General features: G+C 33.7%; 1 protein-coding gene across 4 annotated transcripts in view; it reads left to right on the plus strand.

Annotated features, from left to right (window-relative positions):
* The window catches only part of TEX9 (testis expressed 9), an 83,531-nt gene that overhangs the window by 17,532 nt on the left and 53,339 nt on the right, over window positions 1–12,660 (plus strand). For all 4 annotated transcript variants that reach the window (XM_059180599.1, XM_059180602.1, XM_059180601.1 and 1 more), the window contains exons 7-9: window positions 873–1,051; window positions 3,882–3,964; window positions 4,376–4,549. In XM_059180599.1, coding sequence (XP_059036582.1) covers window positions 873–1,051; window positions 3,882–3,964; window positions 4,376–4,549 — 436 coding nt within the window. The remainder of the gene's footprint in view (window positions 1–872; window positions 1,052–3,881; window positions 3,965–4,375; window positions 4,550–12,660) is intronic.

Consider the following 12,660-nt stretch of genomic DNA (forward strand, 5'->3'; position numbering starts at 1 on the left):
GCTTATGTTGTAAAAGTAAGTTAGGCTTTAAGTAAAAAGCTAAAAATAAGGTTTTCAGAACTATAAACTTAATGGATTAGGGCTGGCCCATTCCTTAATGCCTTTACTAGTGACTTTTATTTCATATTTCTTTCCTTGTTAAGAAAATCAAATCTAGGGGCACCTGGGTGGCTCAGTGGGTTAAGCCTCTGCCTTTGGCTCTGGCCATGATCTCAGGGTCCTGGGATCGAGCCCCGCTTCAGGTTGTCTGCTCAGCAGGGAGCCTGCTTCCTCCTCTCTCTCTTTCTCTGCTTGCCTTTCTGCCTACTTGTGATCTCTGTCTGTCAAATAAATAAATAAAATCTTTTAAAAAATCTAATCTAATTTTTTTGTTGGCTTTGATTCTGGTTGGGCTATGTTTCTTTAGGTGGAAAAAACGAGTTGATTTTGATTGAGCTAATAGCTGTTCACTCTAATTTTTTTCTTAAGAGGTATTATTCAGTGTTTGCAGAATGATGGCTAGAAGCAATGTCAATTTATGTAGTTATTCTTGAGCAGCGTGTAATATAAAAGCGACAGTATGGATTTGACCTGGGAGGCTAAGTTCAGCACTCTTGAGTTTTAACGTTTACTTGTTTGGAGGCAATGTCTAGACAAACTGGCTTCATAAGCCTTCTCTAACTCTGTTAGCTGTGTGATTCATAAAAATTGAAAGTCAAGTAAGTCTTTTATAATATCATCCTTGAAGGTGTCAATTGTAGATTTTATCATAAGTTTAAAATTAATAATTCTGATCTGCTTTGTTATTTGAATAAAAAAGTCCTATCTCCTTTATATATTGACATTGTATATAATATATGAATGTGTACATATATGTGTGTGTTTATTTATAGTATAAAGTTGAAATACTCTGATGTACAGACTGCCAATGATGTTGCTATTCCAGAGGATTTCTCAGACTTTTCTCTTGCAAAAACAATTAGCAAAATTGAAGGGCAACTCGAGGAAGAAGGTTTGCCTGATTGTATAGATGATGATATTTTTTGTGGTGTTAGTAACGACATTGGAATAGGTAAGCTTTCTTTTCTTTTTATCCTTATATCACAGTTACTTAGAAAAAGGTATTTAGGATCAATTTTTTTTTGCATTTAAAAAATGTATTGTGATAACTTGCATTTGTTTAAAAAATCCTCTAGTGGGACATGATGGTAGGAAGACTGAGTGGAATTATAGGTGAAATAAAATTGGTTTTGAGTCGGTAATTGTTGAATATGGGTGATGGGAAAGTGGTTTTTTCTTTGATATAATCTCTCTACTTTTACATATGTTTGACATTTTCCATTATAAAAAGTAAAAATGAAAAAGACTATATGGAGGGTGCCTGGATGGCTCAGTTGGTTAAGAACCAACTCTTGATTTCAGCTCAGGGCATGATCTCAGGGCGCTGGGATTGAGCCCTGTGTTAGACTCCACACTCATAGGGGAGTCTGCTTGAGACTCTTTCTCTCTCCCTGGCCCTGCCCACCTTAATAAATCTTTAAAAAAAAAACAGAAAAGGCTATATGGTATCAGTTTCATTAATAACATTGCAACTAAGGTTAACATGCCCCATAGCTTATCATTAAAACATTAAAATAATTTGGGGGGGGGCAAAAAGAGAAGGAGAGAGAGAATCTTAAGCAAGCTTCATGCCCAGTGCAGATCCCAACGCAGGGCTCCATCTCACAACTCTGAGATCATGGCCAGAGTCAAGAGATGCTTAACCAACTGAGTCACCCAGGCGCCCCACATTAAAATAATTTTTTAAATCCAGTATTTCTTTGAATTTCTTTCATTTATTGATATTATATTTTACTTACTGCATGTTCAAAGGATAAATGAATGGTTGATGTGGCATCAGTTAAAATAATCACATTAGTTTTCTAGTAAATGTAATTTTCTTTCTTATAAACTCATTCTCTGCATATCACTTTGAAAAATAATACTAAGTTTAGATCATCTAAAAACAGAATTTAGTTACCAGTAATGCCTCTAGAACTGTTGATTTTGTGAGGAGCTACCCATGTGTTTATAAACAGAATAAGACAATTACCTGTATTTGAACATGGTTAGTACTGAACTATATTTGTGACTTCAAGTCACTTAGCCTCTCTATAATAGCAATTTCCTCATTTCAAAATATAGCAGTTTGTATGAGATAGTCATAAGATTATCTTTAAAATTCTGTTGATTCTGTGAAAACCATAACAATTTATATGTGTAATGATTATTTTGCTACATGCTAGTCATAAATGAGCAACTTATTTATGAATTTATTACATTTACTGACTTATCTAAGCTTTCTGGGGGTACTTTTCAGAAGAGAAGTTAAGTGAAGCAGGAAGTTGCCTTTATGTCTCTGTCAAGACGCCTTCAAGGACACAGTGGTCACACCTTGACTGTTCTTCAGGACACAGTCACCCATGGCCCTGTTAGAATTATTCCTGCTTTTAGATACATAGAACCAGTACAAACTACCTTAAATTGCTACTTCCTTTTTATTGCTGAAGCATCTCTTGGCCACTTTGCCTCCCTGCCTTCCCTTTCCAGACTATTTGGCCAAGGTATCGCCCCTTCTGGGGGAGTTTTCTCTTACTCCATATGATTGCCTGAATAGCTATATAGGCAAGAGGAAAAGATCAAAAGTAGCTTAGTAGCACATGCTGCTCTCTAGGACTAAAGTCAGAGGGAGATGGGCATGGGAAGTTAATGCTCTGGGCCTGCAGAGGTGAGAGCGTTCAGCTCCTTTGTGACACTGAGGTTAGTTGAGGGAGAGAAAGAGATGATCAAGTCATGCTCTCCCATTCTTCCTCCTTCCTCCTTTGCAGACCTGCTACTGCAAACTACACATTTTTAAATGTATCATTTCCCTTCTATCCTGTACATGAGAGGCTTGAGGGGAGATTTGAGACTAAAGAGGTCTAGGTAGGTTAGAGCCAGTCACCATTAATTAGCTCCATGGTAACACTGGGAGCATTTAGTAAGAAGAGCTTTGGAGTGGGAAGTGTGTATGGAGATGTTTTGTGCTCTGTTGGGATATATCCTAATGACTCTTCAGAGACAATTCAGAGTGTTTGTTCAGGATAAGATCCATGAAGGCAAAGCTTGTCTTTTCCCTACTATGCCTGGGACATTACAGAGACTTAATAGATATTTTTTAGATAAATGATCAAATGAATTATGGAGTGAGTTTTGAGTTCATTTTTCACTTTATTTACTTATATAGTTCTGGAAATATCAAAGATTTATTGCTGATATCACTGAATAAAAATTTTTAGGTAGCAATGAAATACCAAAGGTAGATCTTAGGGACTGTGGGAGAAAGCTTCAGCAGTAAGGTATTTCTTTGCTTCTTAAGCACATAGACTACATTTTAACTTCTGTGAAATCGGGATATGTGTTGTGGTCACTGGTATTTTGTAATCCCAATGGCTGAGATTGAAGTTGAGTTTTGCTAGAGAGGTTTTATATTTGTTTCTGCCAAACACCTAGGGACATTACCAGCCTGAAACCCCTTTAAATTCTGACTGAGGTATTTTGAATCATGTTGGTAAAGTACACATTGAATCTGCAGACTTAATGTGAGTACTGGATTGTGGTTCAGATTCTCAGGAGAGTTTTTGGTTGTTTTTTTCTTTCTTTACTCAGTTTCAGGCTGAGATGTGAACAGTTCCTCTCTGTTGGGTGGATTTGTTTTTCATTTATCTTTATAGTATGGGTGTTTAGTGTCTTTAGTGTTCGCAGAGAGGGATCTCTGATAAATTCCCCATCTTCCACAGTTTTTCCTCATAAAATAATGGTCTGTCTTGCAATTGATCTTAAATTCAGTGAAAGACAATAAATGTAATTATTTAAATCTGCAGAAGCCCAGAACAGATTTCTAAAGGCCAAACTCCGTGTTATGCAGGAAGAATTGGATAATGTTGTATATGAATGCAATAAAAAGGTAAAAACCTCTCAAAATAAATTCTCTAATATTCAAAGATTTTTAGGAGCAGTTTCAATTATTTTTAAAATGTATTCATTGAGATGTAATTTACAGTTAAATTTTGAATTAATTGTATGTAAATACTGAATTTTATTCTATTTTGAGATGTTGAATTTTTCTCTGAGCTAGAGTTAAATACTTGTTAGCAGTTAGAATTTTCTGTATAAGATTTACAAATGTAAGCTATTAAATAAAAATAAAACATCTGACTTCCGTTTTTGAGGATGAAAATGGAATGCAGTTTGTTTTTCTTTGTGGAGTGTATATAAATATCTCAAATCATATGACGCTCCATTTTGTTTTCTGCTTTATGTTGTGATACCAAACCTTTTGCATTTTTTCATATAATCTATAATTTCCTACATATAGGAAAATGAAATTCAGGATTTAAAGTCTCAAATAAAAAACTTTGAAGAAGATCGTGTGAGACAGCAACGAACAATTAATTTGCAACAGTCTCAAACAGAAAAATATAAAACTCTTTTTGAAGAGCTGAATAAAAAATGTGATGGATTACAGCAACAGCTGTCTTCAGTAGAAAAGGTAATAATTTTGCTTGCTTTCTGGACCTAATGTTAAATATACTATAAAACATTGAAGTTACATGTTTGTGTGGGCACCACTTTTGTTCAGTTATTTTGTTAATATTTACTAAAAAGTCTTTCACCTATAAGAATATTTTTAATAGCTTTATTGAAATACAGTTCACATGCAGTATGAATCACCTTTTTGAAATATACAGTTCGGTGGCTTCTAATATATTCAAGGACTATGTAGCTGTCACCATGATGAGTCTTAGAACATTTTCATCACCCCAAAAAAGACACTCCATACCCTTTAGCCACTGTACCCCCCGGTCTTCTCTCAGTCCCCTCCGGCTCTAGGCAACTTCTAATCTGTTTTCTGTTGGTAGATTTGCCTCTTTTGGACACGTGGACATGCTATGTGTAGAATCATACGATATGAGGTATTTTGTGACTGACATCTTTTAAGAATGTTTTTGAGGTTCACCCATGTCGTAGTACATATCAATACTTCATTCTTTTTTATAAAGTAATATTCCCTTATATGGATATAAAGCATCTGTTTATCAGTTGATGGACATTTCTGTCATTTCCACTTTTTGGCTATTTTGAATAATGCTTCTGTGAACATTAACATACAAGTTTTTGTGTGGACATATGTTTTCATTTGTCTTGAGTATATACCTTAGAGTAGAATCATTGAATCATATAGTAACCCTGTGTTTAACCTTTTGAAAAATTGTTGACTATTTTCCAACTAGCTGTATGATTTGTACATTTCCACCAGTAGTGTGCAAGGATTCCATTTTCTATACATTCTTACTAACACATGTTAGATTATCTTTTTGGTTATAGCCCATGTGAGGTGGTTGAATCATTTTGATTTGCATTTCTCTGATAACTAAAGATATTGAGCATCTTTTCATATGTTTATTGGCCATTTGTATATCTTCTTTGGAGAATGTCTGATCAAATTCTCTGCCCACTGTTTAAATTGGAATTTTTAAATTACTGAGTAGTAAATGTTTTTTAATATATTTTAAATACAAGTCTCTTATCACATATATGATTTCTAAATACCTCTCCTATTATTAGGGTTGTCTCTTCATTTTCTTTACAGTGTCCTTTGAAGCACAAAATTTTTAAATTTTGAAATCTAGTGTATCTAATTTTTCTTCGGTTGTTTGTGCTTTTGGTGTCAAATCTAACTGGATAATATATTTTAAATAAGCTGTCTCATTAAAAAACTTATATTAATGTACCATTGAGATAATAAAAACAAAACATACTGTACAGTATTACTTTGTAAGACTTATGATAAAAATACCATATAAGAGACTTAAGGAGTAAGAAATTTTGCCGTCGTTACTGTATTTTTCTTTAGCATGTTCATGAAAAAGTATGTTTCTGACCATTTTGGTCTTGTATAATTAGCATTATCTCTGATAATAAATTTCTTAACATTGGCTTTATTGAGATAAAATTTGTGTATAGTAAATCACCCATTTTAAGTATACAGTTCTGTGAGTCTCAACAAATAGTTATTTAACTGTCACCATAATTGAGATACAGAACAGTTCCACCATCCCTAAGAATTCCCTTGTGAATTTAGTCAAGTCTTCCTCCTACTTCCAGTCCAAAGCAACCTCTGATCTGGTTTTTGTTCTTACATTTTGGTCTTTTCCAGCATGTAATGTGAATAGAATCACATAGAATCAACAGGCTTTTGAGTCTGTTTTTTTCACTTGTATAAGGCAGTTGAGGTAATCCATGTTGTAGTTTATTCCTTTTCATTACTGAATAGTGTAACATTGATGGATATACCACATTTTGAGTACCTATATATCTGGAAATCAAATAATTATAGTATCTAATAGTGTAAGTCAGTACTGTCCAAGTTGGTAGCACACTGTATGTGACTAGTCCAAATTGTAGCATGCTGTAAGTTTCAAGTAAATATCAGACTTTGAAGTCTTAATGAAGAATAAAAAAAGTATTTTTATATTGATTACATACTAAAATATTTTGGATATATTGGGATAAGTGAAGTATAGTATTAAAATTTTACTTGTTTCTTTTTAAAGTATCTGCTAGAAAATTTAAAATTACATATGTGATTCATATTATGTGGTTCATATGTCGGTCTAAAAAATATAGACAAGTGTTCTAAGGAAAAAATTGTTGTATCTGGGAAACCATTGTTTTTATTTTTTATGATACTTTATCATTTGTCAACATGCTACCAAGTTTCTGGTCATCTCATCATTGCCATTTAACATAATCTTGAAACCTTACCTACATCTTTCTCTTCTTGTTCCTGGCCTTTATATCCAACCTATGCATTCTTCAAATGTTTTGCATTTATTTTTTCTTTTCAATTTCCATTGTCCCTTCTTGATTCAGGCTATTATCTTGTTTCTGAATCCTCCTCACTGGTTATTTTATGTCCTCTCTTTTTTCCTTACCCATTGTATCTTGTACTCTAGCGATAGATTAATGTTCCCAAAAGACTACATTGATTATAACTCTACCTTTGTGTGGGCAGAAAAGAAACTAACTTTTTTTTTTTTTTTAGTACTATGTGTCAGGCAAAACATTTTACAGAAAAGAAACTGAGTCTGAGAGGTGAAACAAAGTGCCCAGGGTCATACAGGTAGTGGCAGAATAAGATTCAAACCATGTTCGTCTGACTCCAAAGTCTCTGTTCTTCCTACAAATCATGTAGACTCTTTCTCCAGGCTCTCAAAATTAAGTGTCTTAAACACACAGGCTGTTTAGAGTTAAATATTTGAAACCTTTGATTCAGTGAGCATTCTAAGCTGTTATGATACATTGACTATCTGAAGATTTTTATGACTTTCATTAGCTCTGAACTTCTCATCTGAATCCTTATCTACCTACCAGGAAGAGAGGTCTAACAACTCTCATGGGTTGTGTGGAACTCAAGAATGAATCTTTTTTTTTTTTTTTTTTTTTTTTGCTAATTCTGCTCACTATATATCTCTAAAAACAAACCTCAATGTACAATTGATAGAAATGCAAAACAGAGCTTGAGTTTGATGGAACTACTTCTATAAACCTATAAAAGCCAACTATCTGAAAAATTACTATACATATTACACTAACAGGTGGAGTTATTTCTAAAACGTAAAAACAGAAAACATTTTATTTCAGCCTTGAATTTTGTTTTTCAGTTAAAACTTTTCTGAGAAATAAATACAATTAAATATACTTGTTTTAATTGTACAGTTCATTGAGCTTTGACAAAATAGTGTATCCTTATAACCACCACTGCAATCAAGATAGAATTTCTATCACTTCCCCAAAATTTCCTTTGTCTCCCTTCCCCTAATTCTGCAACCTCCAACCATGGCGCAACCAGTGATCTGCATTCCTTCATTACAGACTAGTTTTCCCTGTTCTAGAACTTCATTTAGATGGAATCATAAGTATATACTTTTTTATGGCTGGCTTCTTTTGTTCAGCCTAATGATTTTGATATTTGTTAACGTTGCATATTTTGTGGTTCATTCCCTTATATTACTGAGTAGTGTTTGTTTATAGATGTACTTTATTTTTTGGTAGGCATTTGAGCTGTTTTTAACTTTGGACTATTAGAAATAAAGCCACTATGAATTTTCATATACAAATTTTTATATAGATACATGTTTTTGTACAGGGACATCCAACATCACTCCTGATTTCTGGGTATAACGGAAAGTATATGTTTAACTTAATAAGAAACTGCTAAACTCTTCCAAAGTAATTGTACCATTCTTCATTCCCATCAGCAATATATGAGAGTTCCAGTTAGTCTGTGTCTTCATTAGCACTTGGTATTGTCAGTCTTTTCAATTTTTACCATTAAACCATTTTAGCTAGATTAGTATGTCATTATTATTTTAATTTGTATTTCCTTTATAACTATTGGTCTTGAGCATCTTTTCATATGCATATTGGCCATGCATATATCTTCTTTTGTCTGTTCAAACCTTTTGCCCATTTAAAAATGTATTGAGTTGAGGTAGGACTTAATTATATTTCCTTCTATAACTCTTCTGCTAGAATATATATAGTGAATAGTTTCTTCCAATCATACTTGGCTTTTTTTTATTTTCTTGACAGTGTTTTTCAAAAGAGTTTTAAATTTTGATGAACTCCAATATTTTATTTTACTTTATTTCTAGTTTGTGCTTTTTTCATCTTATTCAAGAAATCTTTGCCCACCCCATGAGAGAAAATCTTCATGTATTCTTACAGGAGCTTTATGGTTTTAGCCTTTATGTATGTGTGTGTGTTTGTATACATATATATAGTACATGAATAAATCTGTAATCTATTTTAAGTTAATTTTGTTTATATGGCATGAGAATAAAGATCAAAATTTATTGTATTTTTCATACAATCAGCATTTGTTGACAATACTAGTCTTTCTCAATTTAATTACCATGGCACCTGTGTAGAAAATGAATTGAACATATATGTGAGTCTATTTCTAGACTATTCTGCTACATTGATTTATATGTTCATTGATCTATAGTTTGATACACGTGATCATTCAATAAAACCATGTGGAGTGGAGTTTTCTTTTTGGAAGGATTCTAATGATCAGTTTATTTAGTGGATGAGTCTATTTTGATTTTTTATTACTGTTTGAGTTAGTTTTGGCAATTTGTGTTTCTTAAGAAATTTTTCCATCTCATTTTAGTTATCAAATTTATTGGTATACATTTGTCCTTAATATTCCCTTATTATATTTATAATGCCTGTGTTATCTGTTCTAATGACACCTATCTCACTCTTGATATTAATAATTTCTCTTTTCTATGAGTTAGCATTTAGCTTCATTGACTTTTCTGGGCTCTTTTTGTCAGTTTTCTATTTCATTGATTTCTACCCTTTAGCATTTCCTTAATTCTTATTTGGGATTAATTTAATTTCAGAATTCTTTTTTTTTTTAAGATTTTATTTATTTATTTGACAGACAGAGATCACAAGTAGGCAGAGAGGCAGGCAGAGAGAGAGAGAAGGAAGCAGGCTCCCCGCCGAGCAGAGTGCCTGATGCAGGACTCGATCCTAGGACCCTGAGATCATGACCTGAGCCAAAGGCAGAGGCTCAATCCACTGAGCCACCCAGGTGCCCCTTGTTTCAGGATTCTTAAGACAGAAGTTTAGACAACTGATTTTCTACTTTTCTTCTTACATAAGCATTTTAAAGCTATAAATTTTCCTCTAAGTGCTGCTTTATCTGTATTCCATAAATTTTGATGTTGTCTTTTTTATTTTTATTAAGTTCAGAGTGTTTTCTAATTTTCTTCATGATTTTTCTTGAACTTTTAGATTATTTAGAAGTACATTTTTAAATTTCTAAATAATTGGGGATTTTTCATGTCTTTCTGTTAATTTCTAATTTAATTCTGTGGTATGAGAACCTACATTTTATGATTTCATTCTTTTAAAATTTGTCTTCACCAGTTTTACAGGCCAGCATTTGGCCTCTTTTGGTGAATACTTCATGTAATTTGAAAAGAATATATAGTATGCTGTGTTGGATGGAGTGTTCTATAAATATTAGGGCAAATATGTTGATAGTGTTGTTCAAGTGTTCTGTCAGTTATTTAGAGAGGTAGGTGCTGGTGCTATAATCTCTGACAAGAATTGTGGATTTGTCTATTTCTCTTTCAGATGTATTTTTAGTCTCTGTTTTGAATGCCTGCACATTTGGGATTATAGTGTTTTTGATTAACACGTCTTTATAATTACAAAATACTTTTTAAAAAATCTCTAATAACATTCCTTGTTCCAGAATCTGCTTGCTTTGTCCGATATCAGTGTAGGAATTCCAGCTTTATTGTGCTTCATGTTTGCTTGGTATATCTTTTTCCAACTTTCTACTCTTCATCTGCCTTTATATTGACAATGGGTTTATTTTAGCCAGTGTATAAATTGGGTGTTGGTTTTTCATCTACTTTGATGGTCTCTCTCTCTTATTGGCATGTTTTTAGACCAATCATATTAATGCAATTTTTGATGTTCTTATTTAAATTTATCATCTTGCTGTTTGTTTCTTGTTTTTTTCTAACTGTTCTTTGTTACTTTTTTCCGATTCTGAATTGAATATTTCTTTAGTATTTCATTTTTTTCTCCACTGTTGGCTATGTCTCTTATATTTTTATGATATATTTAACTCAAAAAACATAAAACATATTTACATGCATAAATTATATAAAACACAAAAAGCATACTTACCATATCACAGTCTACCTTCAAATCATGTTATATTCTTTCACATATAAGACCCTCACAACAGTATATTTTGTTTCTGCCTCTTTTCCTTTATGCTTTTACTTTTTTTTTCTCAATTCATTACTTTAATACATTTATGTTGCTTGAGATATGGGATGCTGAGGAAGGCATGCACATAAATCAAGGGTAAAAACATAAAACCAAATCCAAAGATAGATATTATGGCTGTAAATTCAACCTGACTTCAGGGTTAGTATTCTGTTTTTTAAAATTTGTATTTATTTTATTTTTATTTTATTTTTTATTTTTTTATTAACATTATAATGTATTATTTGCTTCAGGGGTACAGGTCTGTGAATCATCAGTCTTTTTTTTTTTTTTTTTTTTTTAAAGATTTTATTTATTTATTTGACAGAGAGAAATCACAAGTAGATGGAGAGGCAGGCTGAAAGAGAGAGAGGAAGAAGCAGGCTCCCTGCCCAGCAGAGAGCCTGATGTGGGACTCGATCCCAGGACCCCGGGATCATGACCTGAGCCGAAGGCAGCGGCTTAACCCACTGAGCCACCCAGGCGCCCAGTGAATCATCAGTCTTAAAACAGTTCACAGCACTCACCATAGCACATACCCTCCCCAGTGTCCATCTCCCAGCCACCTTATCCCTCCCTAACCCTCCCCTCCAGCAACTCTCAGTTTGTTTCCCGAGATTAAGAGTCTCATGGTTTGTCTACCTCCCTAGTTCCACCTTGTTTCATTTTTCCCTCCCTTCTCCCCACACCTGCCCTGCCTCTCAAATTCCTCATATCAGAGAGATCATATGATAATTGTCTTTCTCTGACTGACTAATTTCACTTAGCATAATACTCTCTAGTTACATCCATGTCATTGCAAATGGCAAGATTTCAGTTTTTTGATGGTATTCCATTGTATATATATATACCACATCATTATCCATTCATTTGTTGATGGACATCTAGGCTCTTTCCATAGTTTGGCTATTGTGGACATTGCTGCTATAGATATTGGGGTGCATGCCCCTTCAGATCACTACATTTGTATCTTTGGGGTAAATGCCCAGTAGTGCAATTGCTGGGTCGTAGGGTAGCTCTATTTTCAATTTCTTAAGGAACCTCCATACTGTTTTTCAGAGTGGCTGCACCAGCTTGCATTCCCACTAACAATGTAGGAAGGTTCTCCTTTCTCTGCATCCTCGACAACACCTGTTATTTCCTGGCTTGTTAATTTTAGCCATTCTTACTGGTGTGAGGTGGTATCTCACAGTGGTTTTGATTTGTTTTTCCCTGATGCCTAGTGATATTGAGTACTTTTTCATGTGTCTGTTGGCCATTTGGTTGTCATCTTTGCAGAAATGTCTGTTCATGTCTTCTGTGCATTTCTTTGTGTGTGTGTCTATGTGTTATTTTTGGCACCATAAAATACATCATTATTTTTAATGATGTATCTTAGTTTTTGATGCAGTGTTCCAAGATGCGTTGTTTATGTACAACACCCAGTGCTCCATGCATACGTGCCCTCCTTAATACCCACCACCAGGATCACTCATCCCCCAAACTCCTCCCCTTTAAAACCCTCAGTTTGTTTCTCATGGTTCATCTCCTGCTCCGATTCCCCCAATTCACTTTTCCTTTCCTTCTCCTAATGTCCTCCATGTTATTTCTTATGTTCCACAAGTATGTGCATTTCTTGGTTGGATTATTTCTTCTTGGGTGTTGAGTTTGATAAGTTCTTTATAGATTTTGGAATTTATCTGATATATCATTTGCAAATATCTTTTCCCATTCTGGCAGTTGTGTTTTGATTTTGTTGACTGTTTCCTTTGCTGTGCAAAATCTTTTGATCTTGATGAAGTCCCAGTGGTTCATTTT

This window comes from Mustela lutreola, chromosome 7 (genome assembly GCF_030435805.1).
Source record: "Mustela lutreola isolate mMusLut2 chromosome 7, mMusLut2.pri, whole genome shotgun sequence".
NCBI classification, from domain to species: domain Eukaryota; kingdom Metazoa; phylum Chordata; class Mammalia; order Carnivora; family Mustelidae; genus Mustela; species Mustela lutreola.